A 20,455-nucleotide genomic window follows, 5' to 3' on the forward strand; every position below is an offset into this window, starting at 1 on the left:
CTGTATTTTCTTTGATATATTGATCTCGGTCACCACTGAATCTAGATCTGTCTCTATCAGAAAGAGATGCATTAACGAGAACACTAGTGCGCTATTTATGGAGGCAATATCATTAACACCAACCATTTCTGCAGACTCTGTTGATCTTCTCCTGGAGTCATTTAACTCAAAAATTAAGAATGTTATTGATGATATTGCCCCGATAAAGGTCAGCAAGAAGACGGGGAAACAGAAATCAATTTGGAGAAGATCAACAGCATTTCAGAGCATGAAAAGACAATGCAGAAAAGCTGAGCGGATGTGGCGGAAGACGAAACTCGAAATTCACTATAGCATCTATAAAGACAGCCTTCATGCTTTCAATGTGGAACTAGCCACAGCTAGACAGACTTTCTTTTCAAACCTTATAAACAGTAACTTAAACAACACTCGCACTCTTTTTGCGACTGTTGAGAGACTGACAAACCCCCCAAGTCAGATTCCCAGTGAAATGCTCTCCGACAGCAAATGCAATGAGTTTGCTTCCTTCTTTTCTGAGAAGATCAATAATATCAGAAAGGCGATTGGCACATCCTCAAGTTATGCAGAGGTCACACAGATTCGACCGCAATTTCAAAAAGAAGTGACTATGTGTGTTTTTAAAGAAATTGATAACAAAATTTTGGAAGAAATAGTACAGCACCTTAAATCTTCAACCTGCTATCTTGACACACTTCCCACATCCTTTTTCAAAAATGTGCTTAACTGTTTAGAGGCTGATCTCTTAGAAGTGGTGAATGCCTCACTTCTTTCTGGGACTTTTCCAAACTCCCTCAAAACTGCAGTTGTTAAGCCCCTTCTGAAAAAGCGCAATCTTGATAACACCATGTTGAGCAACTATAGACCCATATCAAATCTTCCTTTCATAGGTAAGATTATTGAAAAGGTAGTTTTTAATCAGCTGAACAACTACTTAAAGTCAAATGGATACCTGGACAATTTTCAGTCTGGTTTCCGAGCACATCACAGCACAGAGACAGCACTCATTAAGATAATAAATGATATTCGCGTCAATTCTGATTCTGGCAAAATATCAGTGCTGGTACTACTAGATCTTAGTGCTGCGTTTGACACTGTCGATCATAACATACTTTTAGAGAGACTGGAAAACTGGGTCGGGCTTTCTGGGATGGCACTCAAATGGTTCAGGTCATACTTAGAAGGGAGAGGTTATTATGTGAGTATAGGAGAGCATAAGTCTAAGTGGACGGCCATGACATGTGGAGTCCCACAAGGCTCAATTCTTGCACCGCTCTTGTTTAACCTGTATATGCTCCCACTAAGTCAGATAATGAGGAAGAACCAAATTGCCTATCACAGCTATGCTGATGATACTCAGATTTACCTAGCCTTATCTCCAAATGACTACAGCCCCATTGACTCCCTCTGCCAATGCATTGATGAAATTAACAGTTGGATGTGCCAGAACTTTCTTCAGTTAAACAAGGAGAAAACTGAAGTCATTGCATTTGGAAACAAAGATGAAGTTCTCAAGGTGAATGCATACCTTGACTCTAGGGGTCAAACAACTAAAAATCAAATCAGAAATCTTGGGGTGATTCTGGAGACAGACCTTAGTTTCAGTAGTCATGTCAAAGCAATAACTAAATCAGCATACTATCATCTCAAAAATATTGCAAGAATTAGATGTTTTGTCTCCAATCAAGACTTGGAGAAACTTGTTCATGCCTTTATCACCAGCAGGGTGGATTACTGTAATGGTCTCCTCACCGGCCTTCCCAAGAAGACCATTAGACAACTGCAGCTCATCCAGAACGCTGCTGCCAGGATTCTGACTAGAACCAGAAAATCTGAGCATATCACACCAGTCCTCAGGTCCTTACACTGGCTTCCAGTTACATTTAGGATTGATTTTAAAGTACTTTTACTCGTTTATAAGTCACTCAATGGCCTAGGACCTAAATATATTGCTGATATGCTCACTGAATATAAACCAAACAGACCACTCAGATCATTAGGATCGAGTCAGTTAGAAATACCAAGGGTTCACACAAAACAAGGGGAGTCTGCTTTTAGCTATTATGCGGCCCGCAGCTGGAACCAGCTTCCAGAAGAGATCAGATGTGCTAAAACATTAGCAACATTTAAATCAAGACTCAAAACTCACCTGTTTAACTGTGCATTTGAATGAGCACTGTGCTGTATGTCCGAACTGACTGCAATACATTTTATGTATAATCATTTTCTTTAAATTTATTTTAAATCATTTTAAAATTCCTTGTTTTTATTATTCTTATTTCCATGTTTTTATTGATTTTAATGTCTATTTCACTTTCTTTTATGTAAAGCACTTTGAATTACCACTGTGTATGAAATGTGCTATATAAATAAACTTGCCTTGCCTTGCCTTGCCTTGCCTTGAATTCTGCTTCCTTGAATTTGAATTGCAATTCTGCATCCTGTTTGTTTCAGAAATCTAACTGGAATAAATAAATGTTCAGTTCAAATCAGAAGGGAACTCAGCCTTTGGTTTATGCGCATATATCGTCTTACTGAATAAAAAAAGTATCCACCTTAAGCAAGTGTGTATTGTTTTTATGCACATTTTGGAAATTATCTTGGTTTTTCCATCCAGCATTTTTATGCAATATTACTAAATTCACATAAGAATATATACATGGAAACTATGCAAGATGAGTTACATGGGGAAATTTTGAAAGAAGATATAAACTACAGTTTGTGTACAAGATAGTGGAGGTACTGATAAAGAAAGAGTTTTTACTGGCCCCCATCTGTTCTATTCTTGCCAATGTTCTGCATGTCTTGTCCAAACCATCTGTGTTATTTGGTAACCTTGTGCTTAAAAAAGCTTGTTTTTATATTCATGTAAATGTGAAAGTACCTTTGAACTCCAAACAGACCCCTTGCTTTACTTTGTCGCTTGGGTGATTGTATCTGCTTAAAGTTTGTGCTCTCTAAATAAGACAAGTACTGTGTAAGTGTATGATAATTTTAACCAGGGCACTTAGGGGCCGCTCTGCTCTGAGAGAGAATGGCCAAAGGGGATTCATTTTAACAAACCACAGAGAGGGATTAAATAATTCATAGTCAGTCTCGTCTCTCTTCAAGAACACACAAACACGCACACACACACACACACAAAGTCTATGTTTTTGTTGATGTGTCCACAGAGCAGTGATGCAGATGGAAGGCTGTGAAAGATAAGATCAATACTACTGCAATAACATGGGCTGGTCTGTGAGCTTGGCAAATTCACAGATTACAATATTTCAGACAGAAAAGGGAGAGAGAGACACACACACACAAGGTTTGAAATTCTCCAGGTCTCTCGTTGGGCCGCGTAGCAGCTCTTAGACCTTGATCAATATTCAGGCATAAACCACGGTGCTCTATAACACCAAACACGCTATGATTAAAAGAGATCAGATTCATAGAGACTTTAATAGACACCGCAAGGTTATAGAAAGATTATTAAAGTGGTTGCAGGAAGGGCTGTAGCACTGGATGCTATGTTCGAGATAAGGAGCTGCATGCAACATGCATGCAGTGTGGGGGTGGGTTATGAATTATGGAGGGGAAATCGGGCATATCATAATGCACAGAATCGTGATTATGTAGGACGAGCTGTGGTGAATCGTTTAACTGTGTTTGCACTGAGACGGCGGATCAGGGGACAAGAATGTAATATTAATGCTTCGGTATGTGAGGCTGAGGACTTTGACTCTTTGACACTTTTCTTGTTTTAAGCATACACCTAGTTATTTGTTTTCATTTTTTCTTGTTTTAAATGTAAATCTATTTGCATTATATGTTGTAAACTTATGTATTTAGTAAACTTATTTAGTTTTAAAGAGGTTTAGATGATTAAGACATTTCTGATAAAGATAGTAATTATTTTGCAGTGTTGTGTTACTGTGGTGTGGTGGTTCACAATCTCTCGCTCTGTCTCTCTCCTTGTGCTTACGTGTCAGAGATGACCTTTTCCGAGTGGAGCTGGACAACGTGGTGGGAGAAGAGATGTTTTACAGCAAGGTGAGAACAGAAAACACACACACACTTTATGCTGCAAATGAACAGTCCCTCATTACTAAAGTTCCCTCTGTTACAGAAGAGGACATGGGAATCCAACAAAAATGACATCAGAATCTGTAGAATGAAGGGAAAACATGAGGTGAGTGGATGCTCTCACAAACAGATGCACATATTTGGTTTGTATGTGAGAAATATAAATAAATATGTACATGTACATTTAATATACATTTATATGATACATTTATTAATTTATCTGTAGAGGGCTGTAGACTAGCCCTAAAATTTATATTTGAATTTATTTAGAGGGCCGTTTTTTCAGGGTTTGTTTTATTTTCAGGTTAAGCAGATTATTTGGCAGTAGTAGCTAGCTGTCACTTTTATTTGTCCATTTTCTAAACGTTTTTTACACATCACAAAAGAAACACCTCATTTGTCTTATAGGTGTATTTATTTATGGCTTTGACAGATTTTTTTTCCCACCCAACTAGTCTGTGGCTAGTTTGTAGTCTTAATTTTTTAATATTTAAATTTTTGTTTTGTTTTTAATTTCACATTTACATTATTTAGACATTTCTTAATATGCGTAGTGAGCTGTTTTCATAAGGGGAGCTTGGGCTGGTCCTTGCAATCGAGGCAAATCCTGACCCATAGGAACACATATCAACAACACTGTTAAACGTTTCCATTTATTCATGTTGAACACTTTTATATGTGTGTGTCACATTACTTGTGCCCCTGCTCACACTTTAAGGTGCCATCACAAGAGCTGCCTGTGGCAAATTTTCAGGAAATCAGTTTTTTCTGTGCTGTGCGCCTTTGCAAAATAGAAAGGGGTGTCAAAAGCTGCCAGCAGTCCCCACAGCTGCCCACGCATGACCACTGCAGATATCTTCCTTTCACACACCCTTTCTGCTTCATCTGGAATGCTGGGTATTTTGTCTGAATTCAGTGAGAGTGTAAGGGAGTTTTTATTGAAAGGTGTCTCTGTGGGAAGAGTGAAGGATGACTTAATCCCCTCCAGGTGAGTGAAAAAGGGAGAAAACGACTTATTTAACACTGAAAGGGACACCTGACATTGAATCTGGCTGAAAGAGTGTAAGACAAAAGCACAGCAGAGAGCAAGTGAGATGAGATCCAAAGAAACTGAGAGAAAGTGAGCTGCTGTCCCACCTGTCTGCCCTAGGGATGGACGAAAAGACAGAGAGAAAGACCCATATAAATGGGAGGAGTGAAGGGGTCAGTTAAAGAGTGAGGGTGGACAGGACAGATGTTAAAGGTACAGTTCACCCCAAAAAGAATATTGTCATCATTTAATATTCCAAACCTGCATGATTTACTTTCCTCTGTGGAACAACTGTGACTGGATCATTGAATCGTTGAGATTGTAACTTTTTATTTAATTTTTTTGTTCACAAATATGGTGAATATCAGATTCAAGTGTGAACTGATCAGCACACTCCCATATATGTAGAATTATGGCAAAAGTTGGTCTAGAATGACATAAGATGCATGACTTCTGATATGATTTTAAACTGAGGTTGCATTGCAAAACATCAGACCTAGAGTATATCTGATTTCAGACTCAGAAACAAAAAGATCAGTTTCAGTGTACTGGTTTATGCTGTTCACACTTATTATTAAGTCTCTGAACATAGCTTTAGTGAACCATTCTGAATCTGGATTCTCATTTTAAGTTGTTTCTGTATATTCTAATGTAAATGAGCCACTCTGAATGTAAATAGATATTTACTGTACATTCTGAATCTGTAAAGAAGTGAACTACCTGTAATCTGAACCTGAATATGAATGGTGAATTTAAAAAGCACTCTAAATCGGAATAGTAAATCTGAAAGAATTGCTCTAAATCTAGATTCTGAATGTAAATGAACCACTCAAGCACTCGCATCTTACATTACTTGTTTGTTAGTATTCTGTTTGATTGTTGATGTTTTTTGTCTTGCTCGTTTGTAGTGTTAATTTAGGTTTGCACTCTGACAGGTCCATTTGAAGTGGTACAACACTCACTTTGCAAACAAATCCTTTTGATTTGTGTATGAATCTTTCAGACAAATTTGTAAAAACGGATCAGCTGGTACGTAGAAAATAAGCGTCACAAAACAACATTTTGTTCATTGATTTGGTTCTGAAGTGATTCAGTGATCTGATCACAGCAGTTCTTCAAATAATAGCTCACTGGGGGACAGGCTCACAGTGAATAACCTAATTTAAATTAATATTTTGGCTAACATATTGCTAACATACAGAGCAATTTCTGTGTAATTGTTTTCTGCTTGAAGATTCTTCAAAAATTTATTTTTTCATTTTCCACTAAAACATTAACAGTATAATGACAAGGATGATATTTAATTTGGGGTGAGCTTTTCCTTCAAAATAGCTATAGAATAAAGGAGAGATTAAGGGCAAGAGAAACAGGGACTGTTGGGAGGGAAAGGAGAGCGAGAGAGAATTGCCCTCTTAGAGTTAATAAGTCTACAAACATGAGAGGGCATGCAGAGATGAACGAGAGACGAGACAAGCTGTTAAACAGAGCCCAAGATCTCACACTGAGTGGACACTGATACACGCACATACACACGTCTGCACAAACACGTGCTCTACACCCATACACACTGTCCTCTAGTCCTCCTGTGTGAGTCCTTGCGTTTGTCACTGTGATAAATTTGCCACTAGGGTAATTGGTTTTGGTAATTAAATGTTTCTGCATGGCTGATCTAAGAGGCCACGCAGCTGTAATTGGGAGGGAAATTCAATCTCCACATCTCTGCCCCTTTCATCTGGATCTGCAGGAGGCCATTTTGAATCTCCAATGAATGCAGATGCGGTCTCTTCTCCGACTGCAAGTGTCAAAAGCAACTAGGTTCATATATATATATGTGTGTGTATGTGTACACACACACACACACACACAAACACACAGGGACTGTGAGGCTGGTTTAATGCAAAGCAACGGAAGTGCAGCCAGTGCATACAGAAAATAAATTATGTGCCAATTCTAGACACATTATGATTGACAGCACTTAGACAGATTGTTTCACCGGTAATGTGCTAATGCAGCTCACTGCACTTCCAATTACACACACCTGCATGAATCGAGAAGCTATAAAGAACCAAAGTGGAACACTTTAAATGTATACAATGTATTCTGTGTATGTGTATATGTAAAATAATCACTCTGAATCTGAATTCTAAATCCAAAATTGAATATAATTTTAAAAAGAATATAGAACATACACTCTGTGTAAAAAAGCATTCAGAATCAGAATTCTGAATCTTAAACATTTACAATATACAATATACAATATAATATTTACAATATTCTGAATTCTGATTTTGGATTTTCAGTTGAAATTTAATTAGTGTATTCTTAATGTAAGTTAGCAGATCCAAACTGAATATGAATTCTGTATCTAAATATTGAAAAAATGGTAAACATATTCTGTCTATGTGTAAAGAAAATCACTTGAAACCATTTACAATATATATTCTGAATCCTATAGGGAAGCATTCTGAACCTGAATCTTCACACTGTATGCAAAGTGTATGATGTACACAGACTCTGATTTGATTTTTTTTTTTTTTTAGACAGCCTGTAATTCCATCCAGTCGGAGGATATCAAAACCTTTGATATTTTGAGCCAATTTTAGAACACATTGTTTTCATTTGTCATGCATCTCCTAGCAGTGTTATGTGTATTTGTTGTGTTGTGATCTTCAGTCAGCAAATATATGATGCCTAGTTTTTCCACTGTAACTATTTACAAAGTTGGCAAGTGTATGATGCCTGCTTTGCCTAGAGTTTAAAAACTGCTTAGATTTTCCATCCTCAAGTCAACCATTCTAAACCCAAATTTTGAATTTGAATTCTCAGACAGTTGAATTTGTTGCATTTGTATATTCTCAATATAAATGAACCACTGTGAATCTGAATTCTGAATCTAAAGGATCCAAGCTGTATATGAACTCTGAATCTACACTATAAATAATAGAAATTAATTCTGAAAATGAAAGCTGTTAATCTAAAGGCTGGTATGCACTACTACACAACTTTTAAAGTCTGAACAGATTTTTAAAACATTATGCATCATACACTTACCGTCTTTGTAAATAGTGACAAAGGAAAACTGGGCATCATACTACACAACCGAGGATCATACACTACCGGACTTTAAAGTTGTTCCGATCACAACAAACTCACTCAGAAATGTGCACTAGGAGACGCATGACAAATGATATGTTCTAAAATCGGCTGAAAATATCAAACATGTATGATATCCTCCGACTGGATAGAATCAAGGTCTGAAGCTAAAAAATCGGAGTCTGTGACCATCATACACTATGCGATTTTCTGTGGAATCTGTCAGCTGTAATCTGCAGACTGGCTCTGACTTTCTTCAACTAGCGTCAACTTTTTCAGACTGGAAAATCGGGGCAAAAATCGTGTAGTGCATTCCATATAAAGAACAGCTGGATTCTGAATCCAAGTGAGATTCACTAGCCAATCACATCTTATTTTGCTTTGTAAGTATTCTGTTTGTTGCTGTTTGGTCTTATGTTTTTGTCTTGTTAATTTGGGTTTGCGCCCTGACAGATCTATTTTGCACATTTAACACATTTTTAGGGCACATTTCGTTCCCTAGTCCTGAGTACACTCAGTCTCTCACTCACACTTTTGAAGCCTTAAGCTCCATGATTGCTTTAGTTAACCTGCTCTCAATGTTGATGTTAGCCCATGGTGTGTTCACCAGCCATCAGCGTCAAAGTGTGTGAGGGGCGTAGATTAGCCCTAGAGCAAAAACACAAACACACACAATCCCTCTCTCACACATATACTTCAGTCGTTTTCTCCCCACTTTTGTCTGTCTCTTTATTCCTTTCCTAGTCTATCCCTTTGCTAGCTAAAGCACACATCCTACACAAACACAACACCATACTCTGTTCTCTGGCAGATTTGCACTAATTTAGCCCCTGCTGTTAATGTGGTCCCTGTCTGACCGAGGCTGCTGTCACTGCAATTACAAAGAGAATTCTACAGATGACATTTTTGCCACGGGTGCGATAGAGACTGAGAGGGAAAAAGAGGTCCCTGCCAACTTTCCTGTGCTCTTTCCTTGTCAAAGCTCTGCAGTATTCTCGCTCCTCTCATGGTTGGAGAAACAGACTCAGTTGAGCATGTAATGGAAACTTCTAAGAGTTAGCTTTGCTTATTGTAAATATGACCCTTTTATTATGAGGAACAGTGTCTGAAGTGTTTAAGTGGACACGCGGGAGATGAGTTAATAATGAGTTAAATAAAGATGTGCAGAATTATGCAGTATCCAGTCAATTGACCATGCTGTGTAATGCCTAATGTGTTGTTCATGTTAAAAGCATTTAGGAGTGACAAACTAACCTGAAGTGAAAATTTTAAGCAATCATCGGTGACACAAAATTGAGCAGTGCTCTGTTATTCAAATGAGCAATGATGGCATTCTTGTTGCATTTGACAGTGATTTGTTAACTAAATCTAGAAAAATAGTTACCTTTGTAACTGAAATAAAGTTTAACTTGAATTACTAAACTAAAACTGAAGTAAAATTAATAAAATCACATAACAATGTTACTAAAACTTAACTAAATGAAAACTGAACTTATAAATATTATAATATATAAATAATACTAAATAAACACTGGCAGTTGAAAATGTTTTCAAGCTTTTATCTTGAGTTGATATGTGGTTTTGGACACGTTATGAGGTACTGTGGGTCTGTGGATGGTTTATGGTATTAATGTTGGCCTGCATTTGGAAGGAATTCATTTTGATATAATGATATCAGTGATCCAGGAATGTAGGGATTACTGTGTGCAGATGTGCGGTGTTGGTGTGAATGTCATGTCCAGAGATTCACCAGAGAGAAAGAGAGAGGCCAGGGAGGATTTCACTTGTTCATCTCAGCTTCTGTTAGACAAAACATCTGCCAGAAGGTAACGCCCTTTGACTAAAGTTCTCTTACACACAAGCCTGGGTGGTAAACTTATCTGGGACCCGGTATAAATAATTTAGTACTTTGACACCAACAGTGAGAATTTGCAGTGATAGTCAAGGCCCTGCAAGCTGAATAAATATACAGGGTAGAAAGACAAGGAAAAGAGAAGACATTTTTTCAGGGAATTGTACAAATAAAACTTGACTTGAAATGGAGACAAAGACCTTCACTTCCTTCACTGTGACAAGTTTGCAGAATCACTAAAAACCTCTCAAACCTCATACTACTTTTCCAGCTTAGCAGAAAAGACCAAATACATGTTACTTGGGAATACAGTTATGCATTTTGTTGCAGCAAAAATTCATTTTTGAGCTGCACACACTTTTATTATTTTATTGTAATTCATATTGTATATTATGCTTATTTTATTACAAATACTGATGTTACATATATTGATGCCTTGCCAGCAATTATTTTTTATTTATTTTATTTTATTTCAGTCCAATTCTCACTATTAACTAACTATTAACTACAACTTTTGCTTCAATAAGTCATTAATATGTGCTTTAGAAGTATTAATAAACAGCTAATATGCCACTAATATGCATACAAATATGCAACTAGTTTATAGTGACAGTAAATTGTTACCACTTTATTTTATACTCCTTATTGTACAGAGTATATGCTTTGGCAACAATCATGCCAATAAATTACTGAAAATTGAAAAAGCAGAGAACAGTCTGGAAGAGAAATGCTGCAGGAACGGGTGGGTTAAAGAAGGACACAGAGGAAGGATAAGGGGATAATTGGACTGGTAGCAGGAGATGAAAAATAAAGGGATGAAGAAAGAAGGCCAATGTGAAACACCGAGCAGAGGGCAGTTGATGGTATAGAGGACGTCCAACACTAGAGATAACCCCTAATGGACTAATGAATAGTGTGTAAATGAATCAGGCCTCTTTTGAAAATATGAAATGAGGGGGTGAAAATGGCAAGAGCAGGTGATGGTGATTGAAGGGCTGGAGGAGGATGAGAAGGCCGTTGTTGTTTATCTGGGGGATGTGCTTTATCGCTTAGCAGACCAGGAGCTGTGCCAAGTGTTTGGACTCTTGAAGGAATTGCCGAATCAGTTTTATGAGTAGAGTTACAGGGTTTATGTGCACCGGTCTCCTACTGAGACTCAAACCGGTAAATACACACACACACACACACACACAGGATACATCTGCATCACAACACCCCCACCACCTACATACCTATCCCGTTACGATAAGAAAAGCATCTGTCTTACAGACACGCACATAAACAGGCCAGCAATGCATTGTTGGCTGACATATATATGTGATTTAATGTGCCGTTATCAGCTGTTATGCTGTTAGTTCCTGATCTATCACCAGTCACAATTTTAGGAGATTCTATATTCTATATATTATCTCTCACCTCTCTATTATTCTTATTCTGTGCTGGGACGATAGTGACAGCAAAAGCAATAAGACAATTCAAATAAATAATAAAATAGCAAATAAACAAGCCATTTAATTACATTTTACAAATTCTTTTAACTAATATTTTAATAAAATATAAAATTAGAAACTTTTTAATTAATATAATTTAATTAAATAAAAAATCTAATAAAGAAAACAAGTAATTAGTAAGTAATCAGTAATGATTTCTCTCACAAACTTTTTCTCTGTCTCCTCACCTCTCCACTGAAAAACAAGAACCCTATGAGGGCCTGAGCGTCTGGAATAACACTCACACCCACTTCTCCACCTCCGGCTCCTTCCACACATCCTCAATCTCTCGCGCTCTCTGTCTCTCTCTCTCTCTCTCTCTCTCTCTCTCGCTCTCTCTTCATTCGATAACAGATTGCTGTGATCATGTAGTCCCATTGCCCACAGGTTGCTGCCCATCAAATGGTGCCACACTGGCGGGCACACGCGGGGTGCGCTGGTGGGGGGCGGCACGTGGGGAGGCATGACATAAGCCGTCTCTATTTCACATCTCTTAAAGCCCTTCACAGGTGCAGGGCTCAAACGTGCGTTCAATTGAACAGAGGTTTAGCCGAATGACTCACTGTGGGGTGCCTCTGGTTTGCCAAGTGAATTGTTTGTACAGATGCAAACAATCCTTGGAATAAAATTGAAAGTGCTGAGAAATGTGATGTCATTCTAAGAGGGAATTTGTTCATGAGAGTTTGGTTTTGGAGACAAATGACTTTCTTCTTTTTCTCACGATGTTGTTTTTTTAGGACGAGTGCCGTAACTACATGAAGGTTCTGCTCAGCCGGCAGGGCGGATTGTTTATCTGTGGAACCAACGCCTTCAATCCGTTATGTGCCTATTATACAGTGAGTACTGAATGCTTGAAACACACTTGCATTTCACATGCACAGAAAAACATACTATTTCGGAAAATCACCACACCCTCTAGTCTTTAATTTCCCCAATGTTTTGGCAATGTTTTTGGGGTCTGTATTTTCTCATTACATTTTTTCATACTTTATTTATTCTCTTCAGCCAATTACATTTCTCATACATTTTTTTTCATTCTCCCAAGCTTCTTTTTTTTTGCTTCAAAACTTCACAGTACATTTCAGAGCAGTGCTTGCAGCGTCGTTCTAAATGACTCTGGCTTCATTGGGTCACTACGCATTTCTGACCCGGATGGGAATCTGTTCAAAACCCCCAAGCAGAAAGAATCTCCCCTGCCGTTTGTTTATACTCTGTTTTTCCACCTGCCTGGCCGTCAATATGCCCAGAAGCACCAAGCTGTTTCTGATGACCTCAAGAGCAGAGAGCTGTCATTAATCAGTCTAGATGCAGTTTTCCATGCGTGGTTGTTCATTCGAAAAGAATGGTAATGGCACGTTGTTTGATTCCAAGATTCTGAGTGTGAGTGTGTGTGTGTGTGTGTGTGTGTTGCCTTCCATCCATCTGGCCAGTGACTCTGTCGCCCCCAGCGTACGTGAGTCACATTAATTCAGGGTCTTAGTTGTTAGTCCACTTGTGGCATCAACTTGAATACCGCATCCATAAATGCCGCACCTGAGCTCTGCTATGCTTGCCTCGCATATCAGATCTGCTCCTTCTCAACCAATCACGCTAATGATATACCTGCCGGATAAAGAAGAAAAACATATAATTACTAATCATCCGCTCTGCCGGAATGCAACCTGCCTCCTTCAGGTTGAGAAGTGCACATAAGTAGAAACACACGTATAATATAAGATAATAATAATAATAATATAAGATATACATATATTGTACAATATACGCTACTGTTCAAAAGTTTGGGGTCAGTGAGAATTTGTTAAGGAAGATGTCATTTTTATTCAGCATTAAATTAAACTGACAGTAAAGACATTTTAAAATGTTACAAAAGATTTCTATTTCAGATAAATGCCTTGTATAAAAAAAAAAAAAAAATCCTGAAAAGAAAAAAAAATATTCCATAAAAATATTAAGAACTGTTTTTAACATTGATAGTAATAAGAAATTTGGGTAACGCTTTACAATAAGTTGTCATTTATTGACATTAGTTAATGTATTAACTAACATGAACAAACAATGATCAATACATTTATTACACTATTTATTCATCTTTGTATTAGTTAACCAAAATATAGTTGTTCATTGTTAGTTCATGTTAGTTCATAGTGCATTAACTAATGTTAACAAACACAACTTGAGATTTTAATAATGCATTAGTAAATGCTGAAACTAAGATTAATTAATGCTGTGGAATTATTGTTAATTCTTAGTTCATGTTAAATAATGTTGTTAACTAATGTTAACTAATGAACCGTATTGTAAAGTGTGACCGAAATTTGAAGGTTCATGTGACACTGAAGACTAGAGTAATATATTTAAATAGAAAACAGCTATTTTAAATTGTAAATTCTTGAAGGTTTTCGTAAGAAATTAGTTTACCAAGTAATTTCATTGTTCACCAAACCGGCTTATACGAGCAAAATTACAGATATTAAAATAAAGCAGTAGAATAAAAATTTCCATAAGTGACATCTGCGCTTCCCCACACTTGACAAGCACCTGCCGCTATTTGCATCAAGGGAATTAGAAAGATAAAAGTTTGTGTATGAAAAAGTCTTGAGGACAAGAACAAACTCAACCTGTCAGCTCTGAAACACACTATTACAGATCTGAGCAAATGAAAAGAATTATCGCACACCTGTAATGCAACATTACACCTGTCAAGAGTTTAAGAGGCTCTCTAGAGACAGAATGGTATGGTAGAGACAGAAAGAGGGAGAGCACACAGGTTTATTTATAGTTCGTTTTAATGGTCTGAGAATAATTTTCAGCTTGAACTGTAATTGTGCTATAAATCCCCTGTGGATGTTTTTGAAATTAACTTGCATATGTTTTAGCTCTGCATCTGTTATTCCTATGCTTCTCATATTTTTTCTCTTTTTGCTTTTGTATTAGCAAACTGTACATTTGAGAGGAACACATTTATTTAGCTAGAGTCAGTTTTTCACCTACTTTCTGTATTTTTGCTAATTGCATTTTTCTCTAAATATTGAACGTGTTTTCTCTTTGTGTGTGTGTGTACAGGGAGACACTCTTGAGATGGTGGGGGAAACTGTCAGTGGGATGGCTAGATGTCCATATGACCCGAAACATGCCAATGTGGCCCTGTTTGCTGGTGAGACTCCACCATCGTCTTTTTTTTCTCTTTTACGTTAAACATGCAAACTGTCCCTGCATATTACAGGACTAAATATAGATACACAGCAGTGTGGAAAAGCTAATGTCCCTGTTGTTGTTCTTTAACTTAATTACATGCCAGTCTGTGAACAATATTTATGTGTATCTCTCACTCTAATCATGCACATATGCTGTCCAGCATGTTCCCTGCACAGTATTACAGCTTTACTGCTTCCTGCCTGGACGAACCTAAAGGAAATTAAAAAAAAATTTTAATATATGAAGATGTATTACACCAACGAAAGTATATTGAGATTATATTTTTTAGATGTAAGGCAGTGCCGATCCATCAGAGGAGGCAAAGAAGCTAAACAGCTAAAAATAACTGTTGTTTTAACCAATTTACCAACTAATGTGCATAACTCCGATGTATGAAAGTGAAAACTCTTCACACAGAGGAGTAAATGTTAGATGGAAAATGGGTCTTCATTCCGATATAAATGAAAATAATAAAATGAAATAATATTTTGTGATTTACACACAAAATGTATATTCGATTATATATCTCATACTATCTCTACACATTATTATAGAGAGTTTGTTTGTGTGCTTGTTTGTTTTTTCAGAGGGGAATCTTTACACTGCCACAGTGACTGATTTTTTGGCCATCGATGCTGTGATCTACAGGAGTCTGGGGGACAATCCTGCTCTGCGAACGGTGAAACACGACTCCAAATGGTTTCGAGGTAATAAAGACGTCAAACGTTGGTTGACAGGAAGGGGAAGCTGTGCAGAGTCAGCACGTGGATTTAATATTAATGCTGTTTGTGTATGTAAAATGCATGTGAGAGAGAGTTAAGTGTATTAATGTGTGCCATGTCCATTGTTAAAAAGCATTTGTTTACACTCATGACTTTAGTGTTCCTAAACTGGTAACACTTTAGAATACTGTTCCATCATTTAATGAATAACTACACAAGAACACATGAGTAACGCAATATTAGCACTCTAGTAACTAACAAGAAACTCTGATTAATGAATTAGTAAGTAATAGTGCTTAGTCGAATGTGGTAGTTCACTAATCAGTAACTATTATTTTTTTTCATACCTCCCTAAGAACTACTAAGAACTACTGTATACAGGTTCATAATTAATATAAATAATACATAATGTATAATTAATTCTAAAGTAAAGGTCATGGTAACCCACTAGTAATGACTCAAGTATTACCAAATTATTCAGAAGGAATTACTAATTATTTGGATGAGTATTCTAAAGTGAAGATCATGATAACTCCCTAGAAATTACTGAAGTCATTGAAACCGTTTCAACAGAGCGCTTCCAGTTTCAACGGTGCGCTATTACTTACCAAATCAATAATCATAGTTTCTTGTTAGGTAATAGTAGTTACTGCAATGTTAATAGTGCATTAGTGAATTGTTCCTGTGTAGTTATTCATTAACAAAGGACCAGTATTCTAAAGTGTTACCCCTAAACCTAGTGAGCTGACTTGTTACGTACTGTCTAAATAGGCAACTACCTACTTAGACAGCATCTTAACCAATGTGGAATATGTATTAAGTATGTATATTTATATACTTAATACCAATACAAATGGATTGTAAATGATTGATGAAAATAATGACATTTTAAATGGTTATTATAAACAAAAAATATACACATTTCTCTCGCCTCATCCTCCATCTTGGATTTTTTTTCAACAAGGTTGTCACGATGTATTCTGGGGTAGGTTTTGGAATAGAGCATTAGTGTCAGGGTCGATAAGGCTTTCTGAGGATTCACATCTGAGTCAGCAGTCAACCTGATGTCAAACTGCACCCCCTCTTCCCATCTTCCTTTACTCCTGTGGTCTGTGCTCTGATGTGTTCTCTCACTGATGCAGCAGAAAGCATATCTGTGTCCTGACTCAAACTTTTGTGCTTTCCCCCTCCTGCTGTCCTGGGTCTCTTCCTGTCCCCAAACGCCCACATTTTTTCTTTCTTTTGGTTTGAATGTCCATTGACTAGATAATGGCCTTATTGGAAAGCAGCCTGTAGTTCAGCTCTGTATTTCAGTCAGATTGACCTTTCTGAAAATCATGTGATTTGAAGTAGTAGTAATGTGTCCTAAACAGGAAGTACTAATGGTCCTGCTCTGTCTGTTTCAGAGCCGTACTTTGTGAGTGCTGTGGAATGGGGGCCGCATGTCTACTTCTTTTTCAGAGAGATGGCCATGGAGTTCAACTACCTGGAGAAGGTGAGAGAATGGTAGAGTCTCCTGATTCTCAGGTTTTCATTATGAGGAAAAGAAACACATGAGTTTCAGAAGAGATCTAAACAATGTTAGTCAGCACTCAGAAGGCAGCTTTATTCCTATTATGGGAACAGGGATTGTTTATGGGCATATATGGCTCTATGAAGAAACTCTGACGTTCATGGAACTTGTTTTACGTTTCTAAGAAAAAAATTAGAAGTTCTTTGAGGAACCCAAAATGGTGGTTCTATGGCAATGAAACCCCTCTGGAACCTTTATTTTTAAGTGTGTAAAAATTTGGAATTTTGTAGCTCTATACTCTTACTGTATGTTAAATATTGTCCTTCGTGTGTATTGCTTTAAACAGTAGCATGACGCTAATAACATCAAGATCCTGGGTTTGATTCCCTGGGAAATGAAAAAATGAATACTTTGGTGCGTAAGTTACTTTTGGATGAAAACATCTGAATATAAATATAGAATTCCTGAGCTAAAACGAGAAAATAGGAGTAAAATCTTCCTGTGGGAGATCAGCGGTGGATAGATCAGGAACAAGTGGTGGGAGTAATCTGAAATTGTGTTACTGCATGTCCAATCTGGCAATATTATTCAAATGTCAATACTGTATTTCCAGTCAGACAGCGGTATGACCTTTTCCCTGTTTTTGCATTGAATGTTTTATTTAATAATCATGCCCTATAAAGCTGTTGAGTGTAATTTAGGCACACACACAAGTTGTTTTTTTTTTCTTCTGTTGTTGTTTTTCAGGGCAACTGAAATACCATCCGTCATATCATTTACTGAAAACTGAGAAAAAACCACATACACAGAATTACAAGGGTTCCTTTTATGTGAGAATTAGCAATGCAAGACTTCTGCAAGAACAGAATTGTGCTTGCGCAAGCATTTTATACCGCCGGACCTCGAGGAGAACAAAAAACCCACTATGCTTTATAATCAGCTCCTCTGAAATCGCTAGGCGAACCCATTTTAGGGAATGCTGACATTTACATGAATGAATTTATATTAGCTTACCCATTTTACACAGACTAGCTACTCTCCAAAATCTTCTTGAAATCCACAAGGATTAAAAGATTTGGGTCTTTTTTGGAAAGGATTCAGTACTGTTTGATGTGTGTATTATCGAAATGCTTAAAATTCATGATGTGTTAAATTAATTTTCTCTGACCTTAGGTTGTTGTCTCTCGTGTGGCACGCGTGTGCAAAGCCGATCAAGGCGGTTCACAGCGTGTGCTGGAAAAGCAGTGGACGTCATTCCTGAAAGCTCGGTTGAACTGCTCGATCCCAGGAGACTCGCACTTCTACTTCAACCTCCTACATTCCACCAGTCCCATCATCCACATGCACGGCAGGGATATCATCCTCGCCGTCTTCTCCACACCCTCCAACAGGTGGGTCACAGTCTTTAGAAGCAAGCGCTGATGAATCCAGTTCTCGGCAGCAGTTGAGAAACGAGAAAAGAACCACCCACGATGCATATTGCACACAAAAATGGCAGGGACTGGCTGAAATCACTTGCTTCTCTCTGATTGGCTAGCTTCCAGTTACCAGGAGTCAGGGTGCACTGGTTTTTATCCCTCTTCTACCAAGAAAAGTTGTTTTTGCAAGCTTCCAGGCTTCTGCAATGAACTCTTCTGTAGAATAACTAGCCGCAGGATTTGCCAAAGTTTGCGAGAAATCAATCTTTGAAAGATTTTGTTGGAAACATTTAATAACACAAAATACACCTAAAGATACCTACACTATGGTTCAGAAGTTTGGGGTCGGTAAGATTTTTTTTTTTTAAAGAAATAAATACTTTTATTCATCAAGGATGCATTAAATTGATCAAAAGTAACATTTGCATTGCTACAAAAACTGAAAAATAAATACATCTATTCATCAATCTCCATCTATTCATCAAAGAATCCTGAAAATATCACGGTTTCCACAAAAGTTTTAAGCATCATAACTGTTCTCAGCACTTAGAATAGTAGGAAATGTTTTGTTATCTCACGAAATCAGCATATTAAAATGATTTCTGAAGGATCATGTGACACTGAAGACTGGAGTAACGACTGCTGAAAATTCAGCTTTGACATCACAGGAATACTTTGCATTTTAAAATACATTAAAATAGAAAAGTTATTTCGAATTTTACTGTATTTTTGATTAAATAAATGCAGCTTTAGTGAGCATAAGAGACTTGAATACTCAGTGAGCATAAGAGACTTTAAAAACATAAACAAATCCTACCGACCCCACATTTTTGAACGGTAGTGTACATTGTCCAACCTCCAAAAAAAAAAAAAAACTCTTACATGCAGTACTGTATAGATCAGGTGACCTCTTTCTGGTGAAGAGGGCAGCACTTGGCCAAAATAAGTTGCAATGCAGACCTTTACACTGCAAGTCTGGCTAAACAAGACTAAGAACCACCAGATTCCAAGCAGACTTTGAATCTCTAGAGATAAACTCCCAAATATAGTGCATTAGCCTCATTGATAGATAGTTGAGCTGGAAATATCACAGCCTGGTGGCAACAGCGGAGCGCTGGGAAACCAGTACAATCGCTCTGGGTTTAGGTCCTCCTGTGGGATTATGGGTGAAAAACCACTGAATATAGAGCACTTGTGCGACACTGCAGGGAATATTATTGCAGGTTTTAATGGCATGTAGAGAGGCGCTGTGACAGAACAGGAGGGGAAGATGGAGATTGATGTATGAATGAGGAATGGAATTGAAGTGGGTAGATGTACACATGCTGACAGGCTGTCACCAAGATGTCACACTTAGAGAGAAAAGCAACAACAAAACATATATTTTTGGGATCAGGGAGCAAGTGCATGTTTTGACAGAGTTTGCAGGAAATAATTACAGGAAAGAATGCGAGAACCCAAAAAGAGGGAGGGCTGTCAAGAGGATGGGAGTGAAGACGCTGAAAGAGTCATTACTATGAGAGGAAATACAGAGAAGAGAGAATTGAGAGAAAATGGTTCCTGTATGTTCCTAACCGTGTGTGTGATTGAGGTCTAAGAGTGAATGCTTAAAGGGACAGTTCACCCAAAAATTACAATTCTTTCATTTACACGCTCTCATGCTGATATTAAAATTCTGACTTGATTAGTCAAAAAAAATCAGAATTCAAAGCAAAGGAACTAACTACATTTACAAATGTATTTAAAAAAACAAATGCAAATTGTAATTTTACATTACTGTATTTTTATTAAATAAATGCCACCTTGATCATTTACAGTTTTAGTATATCCATTAGTGTTGAAATTTCAGATTGAAAGTTGAATTCGCTCAAGGACGAATGAACGAGGTGGTCAATAATAGCCCGCAGCTTCCCCCACCTCCTTCACAAGAATTAAAAAAAAAAACTGACTCTTATCTGTGAGGGTTCATCTCCTGCACTCTTATCCTGAGGGCATAGATCCACAGCAGGCTGAGTTAGAGATGGAGGTGCACTGGCAGGGAGCATCCAGCTGTACA

General features: G+C 37.5%; 1 protein-coding gene across 1 annotated transcript in view; it reads left to right on the plus strand.

The window, feature by feature from the left end:
* The window catches only part of LOC306849697 (semaphorin-6B-like), a 78,321-nt gene that overhangs the window by 18,436 nt on the left and 39,430 nt on the right, over positions 1–20,455 (plus strand). The window contains exons 5-11 of the mRNA XM_079384940.1: positions 3,993–4,053; positions 4,130–4,192; positions 12,289–12,387; positions 14,615–14,705; positions 15,334–15,453; positions 16,875–16,963; positions 18,155–18,372. Of these exons, the coding sequence (XP_079241066.1) occupies positions 3,993–4,053; positions 4,130–4,192; positions 12,289–12,387; positions 14,615–14,705; positions 15,334–15,453; positions 16,875–16,963; positions 18,155–18,372 (741 nt within the window). The remainder of the gene's footprint in view (positions 1–3,992; positions 4,054–4,129; positions 4,193–12,288; positions 12,388–14,614; positions 14,706–15,333; positions 15,454–16,874; positions 16,964–18,154; positions 18,373–20,455) is intronic.

This window comes from Barbus barbus (genome assembly GCF_936440315.1).
Source record: "Barbus barbus genome assembly, chromosome: 29".
Lineage (NCBI taxonomy): Eukaryota > Metazoa > Chordata > Actinopteri > Cypriniformes > Cyprinidae > Barbus > Barbus barbus.